The sequence below is a fragment of the Gavialis gangeticus genome, unplaced genomic scaffold (assembly GCF_001723915.1).
Source record: "Gavialis gangeticus isolate Ggan-Ray unplaced genomic scaffold, GavGan_comp1, whole genome shotgun sequence".
Taxonomy (NCBI): Eukaryota; Metazoa; Chordata; order Crocodylia; family Gavialidae; genus Gavialis; species Gavialis gangeticus.
The window spans coordinates 3,577,620-3,585,845 of record NW_017729006.1 but is presented as its reverse complement, the minus strand read 5'-3'; the positions used below and the strand labels follow the sequence as shown (position 1 = coordinate 3,585,845).

General features: G+C 41.3%; 1 protein-coding gene across 1 annotated transcript in view; it reads right to left on the bottom strand.

The window, feature by feature from the left end:
• Positions 1-1,307: 1,307 nt before the first annotated feature.
• LOC109291676 (ubiquitin-conjugating enzyme E2 E2) overlaps positions 1,308-8,226 on the bottom strand; it is a 423,489-nt gene continuing 416,570 nt past the window's right edge. Inside the window, exon 6 of the mRNA XM_019508753.1 lies at positions 1,308-2,068. Coding sequence (XP_019364298.1) covers positions 1,971-2,068 — 98 coding nt within the window. The 3' untranslated portion in view covers positions 1,308-1,970. The remainder of the gene's footprint in view (positions 2,069-8,226) is intronic.

Below are 8,226 nucleotides of genomic sequence, written 5' to 3'. Positions count from 1 at the left end.
TACCGCTCTGTTAACATCCGTATTTGGGATCTGCTGACCTCAGCAGTTGCCCAGCCTGACTCTCAGACAACCGTGGGGACTTCTGCAGCATCCAGATAATTCTGCATCAGCCTTGATAAATGAGGACTGATTTAGTTTTTGAGACCTGCCAGTTGCTAAATCAGTAGTTTTATATGACCTATAGCAGAGGTGCTGGTCAGTCTGTCTTTAGATGCAGGATGACTCACCTGAAACTTCTAAGTATTTCAATAGTCATTCAGTTGTTAGCAATGGTTGGGGGGGAACAGGGAGGAGGGCAGGGGCAGGACAAAAATTAAACTAAACCAAAAACACACTGCCGATTTTGGCAGAAAGGTAGTTGGGGACAGGTGCTTATGTTATCAATTTGACTTTTTCATTTTCAGGATCAGTAGCTGGGAGCACAGAGGGTTTGGCTGACCTTGTGTCAGGGTACTGTCCCTTTTCTGACTGTAACTTCTGGCTATTGTTTTCATTTAATAAACATGAGCAGAGTGCATAGGAGAGTGTGCTGTAGACAGCATCTGTGATGTTTAATTATAAGAGACAGGGGTTTTCCCGTATGCTTTTGAACCACAAAGAACATTTAGATATCAGCATCACAGCATATATTTTCCAAATCACATCGCCCACACATTTCCTTCACCGAGTAGAAGTTTTCCTTCTGTGACTGCATACCTAAAATTAGCTTGAAGGTCGAATCTGAATAGAAATACCCTTGCCATAGAACATGCTGGGAATGATTGGTGCAATGGCTCAAATTTATCACTGAAAACCTTCATTTAACTTTTTTTTTTAAATAATAGTTGCTTTCACGATTATAAGAGCCTGGGGAAAGGTACAATGAGCCTTGCTGAACAAAACCATCAGCCCATATTCCACTTTCATTGTAAGTCTATTTTTGTCACCCAATGTTTTAAATGATAACAAGATGGTTGCAAAAAAAGATGATAAAGCAGGAGGTTTTAGAGTATCTCAGCACTAACACATAAAAGGATGACCTTTTTATTAAATATACAATATTAGTAATAATAGTATTATTGTAATTTTAAGAATAATTACAAACATCCTTTTACATCCTAGTGCCCAGCTACTATACGTGCATATTATTATTGTTTAGCATATATATTATAACATTGAAGCTAGAGTTTAATGAGAAATTCCAGCTGTTAAGAAACTGTTGTCAAGAAGAAATGATAAGTTCAGTGCTAGTATTGTGAAAGTTTGATTGCACACAGAGCTGTGCCATCTACGCTATACAAAATAAAAAAGCACCGTCTTGCAAAAAGTGCATTTATCAGCCACAGTGTTTTATTGAGTGCTTTAATAATACAAGTGTACATCAACTGATCCACAGTCAAAAGTGGCAGGTCCCTAAGAAATTTACAAGCACTTTCTTAAGTAAATCAAAATACATATTATTTTGTTCAATCCAATAGCCTTGTGTGGGAAACAGAAGGCTAGTGATAAACACAGTCTCAGTAATGCACAGTGATTCTTGATTTTAAGCTTTTATACAAAACTTGTTCCCAATAGCATGCACCCACCATTAAAGACTTCAGTACAAAAAAATAACCCTAAACACTACATTTAAGTAGAAACAAGATATAATTCTGAATTTGTTTGTTTTTCCCCAAAGACCACATGAAAAAAAAAACCACACATTAATACAAAGCTTTGTGATAAAGCTCTCTACTATTACAGATCCAACATTCTTTGCACTGATAACCAAAAATCCCTGCCTATGTCTGAGGGAAACAACTTTCAAGTTAACAGAATGAAAATATAAAACAAAACAAATAAAAATAAAAAAAACAAAAACAAAGGAAGGACAACCTTTTGTCACAAAACAGTTCAAAATTTAATAAAAAATAAAAACAAAGGGAAGGGAAGGGCTATTGATGCACTTAGTGAATGTGCTTGCTCAGGTCCAGAACGTTCGTAGCGGGTTCCTATGTAGCATATCTCTTTGTCCACTGTCTGGCCATTCTGTCGTGCTCTGCTCTGTTCGTCATATACTGAGTGGCAATACTTCCAACCAGGGGGTCAGCTGGAAAGAAAATAAAACCGTGAAAGAAATCGTTGTCAGTGTTGGAAGGGCTGTCTGTCTGCTGCAGCTGCAGGCCCACAAAATGTTGCTGAATACAATGTAACTAAGGTCTGTTAGGTTGCATTTGAAGAACAAGATGTACTTATGTACTTTCCCCTTTTTTAAAGCAGACATGCCTTTAGGGAGAAATAAGAAAAAAAATGACTGAAATTTTAATAGCTTTAAAAAGAAATGTTTCTATAGTATTCCAAACCAGTGGTTGTCAATCTTTTAAGGTTGGGGGCTACACTGAATCCAGGTCAGGTCAGAGGTTGCTAGGACCCACTGCTTTTTCCCATGGTGGCACAGCGAGAGTGCTTTTCCCTGTGGTGCCAGTGGCATGGGAAAGCAACTGCGCCAAAGCCCCTCCTCTCCCCCAAATGCTGCTGAAGCCCCATGTCCACAAGCCTTAGGTTGCCAACCCCTGTTCTAATCCACCAGCAATGACAGAACATATCTTCAGATGAAGAAGTTACAATCCCCAGTTATGGTCCATGATGAAAACCCCAAAATATTATGTTGTGCTCCAATTTTTGTGTGTGTGCATATTTTTTTAATTTTAGTGGCATAACGATAGGCTCGAGTGCATACATCTTCTACAGGCATGCAGGTTGTAGCTGTATTGGTCTACAGGCAAAAGGAATCAGAACTCATGGCAGAGGTGATATCTTTTATTAGACCAACTAGATATTTGCAAAAAATATATATTTATTTGCAGGCTTTCAGGCACACTCACTCTTCCTCGGGTATAGGAGAATGTGAAGATTATAAGATTTCTCCTAGGCAGAAATGAAAATTCATATTTTACAGGAGTGCTGAAGGTGTTGTAAGATCTCTTGGTTGGAATATGAACTATTTGTGGAGATAAAATAATGTAAGATCTGTTTTTTTAGGGGGTATTTCTTATTTTCAGGAAAGTGAAAATACCATAAAATGACCAGATGATGTATTATTTGGGCTGCACAAACAATTCCAGGAAGCACAACAAGCCCACATTAACCAAACACCAATACCAAAACTTTGGGGTTTGTTCTAGTTCCTGTAGAAGTTGTAAGGAATCAGAACTCGTGGCAGAGGTGATATCTTTTATTAAACCAACTAGATTTTTCCTAAGTGGAAATGAAAATTCTTATTTCACAGAAAAGCTGAAGGTGTTGTAAGACCTCTTGGTTGGAATAGTTCATTTTGTGCAAACACCTTCATCTCTCCTATGAAATATGAATTTTCATATCCACCTAGGAGAAATTTTACAATCTTTGCATTCTCCTATACCTGAGGAAGGGTGTGTGTGCCCAAAAGCTTGCAAATAAAGACTTTTTTGGCAAATATCTAGTTGGTTTAATAAAAGATATCACCTCTGCTATGAGTTCTGATTCCTTACAACTTCTACAGGAAGTAGAGCAAACCCCAACGTTTTGGTACTGGTGTTTGGTTAATGTGGGCTTGTTGTGCTTCCTGGAATTGTTTGTGCAGCCCAAATAATACATCATCTGGTTTTTTCATGGTATTTTCACTTTCCTGAAAATAAGAACTACCCCCTAAAAAAACAGATCTTACAGTATTTTGACTCCACAAATGGCTCCTTGAAACATTAACCAAAACAAAAGCAAAACAAATGGGTTTCTATAAACCCACAAAACAAAAAGTCCATACAAACTTCTCTAGAAATGACTGTACTTCACAAACATTTTACTCTTTCAAGTGATGGCATTTTAAGTTTAAATCAGGTACACATTTACTAACTTTCCCCCTGGCACAGCTGATATTTTTTGTATTTTGGCTGCAGCAATAAGTCTCCTAATACTACACTGCCACACTTTGGCAGTTCAACTGCATCGATACCATCTTTCTGACCCAGGAGAACGTGACTCCTATTAGAACCAGTAAATAATTAATGGGCTTTTTAATTGGCTGGAGATGATGCTGTTGAACAACCCAAGCTACTACTTTTGTGCGCTGAGTACAGTGCTTCTAACCCCGGTCATTCTGAGAACTAAAAGGCCAAATATTTTGCATGGCAAAGAAATTCTGTTCAGCTCAGCGAATAAATTATTTTGGTATAACCAGATTTGATTAGACTGGGTTGCCACCTACATTAGAAAACTGCCTACACAAATCTGTTAGCGTGTAGTGCTAACAATGCTAAGGTAGCAAGTTCAACTCCCATATGAAGCACAAGACCCTTCCTGCCTCAGGCAGAGGGCTGGACTAGATGACCACTTGAGGTCTCTTTCAAGCTTACTTAGCTATAATTTTGGTTTGATTCCTTCATTCACTACCTAAGTGAAGAAGAACTGCCAGTGCTGTAAATGCGGCACAACAACCTCTTAAAATCTCAGTCCTGCAGTCACTTAGGGCCATGTTTAATTTTAATGCCTGGAGCAGTTCCGCTACGGAACTAATTGGGATAGTAAAGTTGAACATGCTGAATAAGTTAAGTGTCAGGGCCTGGGACAGCAGTTAGAGAGCCCTTAACATCCTTACATACTGATGGTTCCATAATATTCTTGTGTCCAGTCACAGCAAGAGACTGTGGATTTTAAATCAGCTATAATTGTTGGTGCAATATCCTTCCTGTTATTCTCTGGGATTTCAGAAGAGGAACCCTCAGGCATTGTGTTACGGTTACTCATTTCTGCAAGGGCTGGTTTGCTCTTATTCCTGGATCAGATATAGGGTCATTGTGGAAATGTGCAAAACACCAGTAATTTATGCGGAGGTTTACAAACCTCTTTAAGGGGCATCTGAAGAGCCCATACAACTCTTTAGCAGTTCCTATGAAATTCTACAATCATCAGGACGACAATGCCTTCTCTAGAGAGGAGCATGGCATCTACATTTCCTTTAACCAAGAGAGATTGGTTCATGTTGATATTCAGGGGGAAGGGTCACTGACAGACCATGGACTTTTTATATCTCTGGGAATTAGGCATAACAGTTTTCAAGTATAAACAGAAGGTGACAAGACTAAGGAAAAGAAATAGCTCATCTATAGAACTGAACAGGAAAAGTTGAGTAACTCATTCTGTACAAGTTAGATTAGGTGTGGACACAGGTCTTCCCTCTCAAACCCTGAAAAGGAGAGAAGCACTAGATCAGTGGTTGGTTCTTCACTGCCCTGTATGCCCTCAGCAGAGTGGGTGAGGATACCAAGGGAGCATGCAAGAAGTAAGTCCCAAGGTAGGAGAGGAGTGACAGTGGATAAAGTATAAAATGGGGGTTCAGAAGATCAGGATTACATTCCCTCTTCTGATGTTGGGTGTGCCACACTGGTAGCTCCTGGTTCTGTGTCTTTTCTGTCTTGAATAATCAGATTGGAGATTTTCAAGGTAAGGACGTGCTCTTACTATATGTCTACACTATTGGTTTTCAACCTTTTTGGACTTGAGACACCCCGCACTGGACTGGAGACCTCCTTCCCTAACTTTTGCGAATTGAATGGCACCCACTTGCAAAAACTAATTTATATATTACAGTGTTTACTTCCTTAGAGGGGCTTCACAGTTGGGATGGAGTCTCATCTAGGCAGAGACAAGCCTGAGTCTGTGCTTGCGTGCCTAATTTATCTGCTTAACTCTCCACTCCTTATGCACCTTTCAAAAGATCAGGCAGCATCCTGTTTGAGAATCACTGGTCTATACAGTGGGACTGAGAGTCTTGGTTGGGATCAAGTGAGGCAATAATACAAATTAGAAAAAAAACAGTACTAGGATGGTCATTCCCTCTCCCTTCCTTGGAGAAATGAGCAGGAGCTGAGTACAATCTAGTTCTAAGGCAGAATTGCTCTGTAGAAATGAATAGTGTTAAACCTCTATTCAATAGAAACAAATGCATGTTTATAAAACAACTGTCATAAGCAAAAGCAAATTAAAAGATAAAAAAGGTATATTCAACCCCAAACTGTGTAACTGTCATGTACTTTTTCAACATTTCCCTTTCTCATTGCTGTAAAATTGCTTTTCATTCTGCACTTGCAAATATCAGTGATTTTATTTTTAGTAAGGGAGATTTGTTTCTATAACTAATAAACTAGTGTTGTAATTCAGCAGTTACATCAGAGAGCATTTCAGAAATCTAATCCAAGTGGGACTGTGTCCAAACAACAAACACAAGTAGTGATCAAGATGTAAAGTCATGCCAAAAATTTGTGTAATCAGGATTATTTATACAATAAATTCAAAGAAAAACACAATAAATAACAACCAATAATAATAACAAAGTTAAGTGATATTTCAAACACATGAAAAGCCAAGGCAAAATCATGACAAAGAATTATTATTTAGATAAATGGTACACAGAAGATTGAGCCAAGCCATTTCCCCAAACAGAGAATTTTAAATAAACATGTACCAATTGTGAGTTAAATTGGAGCTTGATCCTGCAAACATTTACTCAGGGGCTCTAACTCATGGGTAAGTTTACTCCTGTGTATAAGCATCTGTAGCACAGGGTCCTTAGCATGTGTGGTAATAAGCAACAAAATTGGTTTAAGAAAGTTTACACAGATTTGCTGGATCACTCAGACAAGGCACGGTAATCCTGACCTGTAACATCCTTGACTTTACAGCTCTGAGATGCTCGAGCAGAGATGACAAGTTGTGCTGAACTATGGGTACATAAAGATGTTTTGGGAGGTTAGACAGTGCTAAAAATGGCCACCTGATTTAACTTAGTTTGCCCAGGTGCAAACCTTATGCTTAAATCCTTAGGGTGCAGACAGAAAAGCAGCTCCCTGTTGCAACTCACAGTGGTTTGAAAGAAGTGCTTTGAGTTGCAATGATACCCCAGACCCAACAGGAGTTTGTTGTTGGGTTCAGGAACTGGGGATCCCAGCTGCTTGCTGCGAGCCTGCAGCTCAGTTTCTGTAACAATGCCACTCTGCCCTCCCAGCCCAGCCGCTGTTTTTAGAATGAGGGGGGAAAGGGGGCCAAAAGAGCTCGTTTTGGGGGTTTCCCAGCTGGCACTAGAGGGCAGGGTGGGTGGATTGCAGCCCCTCCCACCTCATAAGGGCTCCAAACCACCCGCCCCACCCTCCAGTGCCAGCTGAAAACACCCCAGACCAAACTCCCTCCACTCCCTTTCTTCTTTCCCATTTTGAAAACAGTGACAGGCTGGGAGCTCTGCAGACACACACTGCATATCATGTTCCATTTTTGAACCTGTTCATCTGGACCCTCATGCAATGAGGGTTCAGATTTTAAGAGACTGGGCCCTTTTAAAGCAGTCTGCAGCCATGCACTTCTGTTTGGTCACAGCTGTAGGCTGCTTTCTGGGGCCAGATCAGGAAAAATTGTCACTTCAGTCTGCACCCCTAGTTAAGTGGATCTACGTATGAACTGTACAAAAGTTCAGGAAGGTTAGAATGGTCTACAAATGACTGACCGGGTCTAGTTTAACCCTACCTCAGAGGTAGTTTAGCTTAGATTGTGTCCAGTGAAACTGATCTAACTGAACTTCTGTACAGTTCCCAGCACAGCTCTGGGACTGGGAAAGCCCAGCTGCTGGCCCCAGGGCTGTGCTTTTCCTACCCACCCACTGGCACCAGGCTATTTTTAGCCCTGTGGCCCTTTACCCATCCCTCAGATGGACAATGCCCCCTGCAGACCAGACAGCCCCCAACCTGAACCTGCCACAAATGCCCCATCCTGAAAGCTGCTCCTGGCACCAGTTTTACTGGCATTGCTGGTGCCAGGAGCCAAGGAAGTAAGTCAGGATGGGAGGAGGGGTGGGTGGGATGGTGGGGTTGGTTTGCAGGAGGGGGGTCGTCTGTCTAGGTGTCAGGGGATGAGGGGCTAAAAAGAGCCCCTGGTCTCCATCCCCCAAGCACCCTTGCAGAACTTGCTAGCCCCCCTTATCCCAACAAACCCTCCTAGACCCTACCAACCCCCGTGTACCCCACTTACCCTCCTAAAACCTCCAAGCCCCACTGTAGACCCCACTTGCGCCCTGATCTCCCCTATAGGCCATGCTTGCGAAGCCAACCCTCCAACCCCCCACAGATCCTCCTTGGCTGCCTGATCCCTCTGATCCCCCCTGCAGACCCTGTTTGCCCTTCTGATGGCCATAATACTCCCTGCAGACACTGCTTGTCCCCCCCCCCCCTTCATATCCCAACTCCT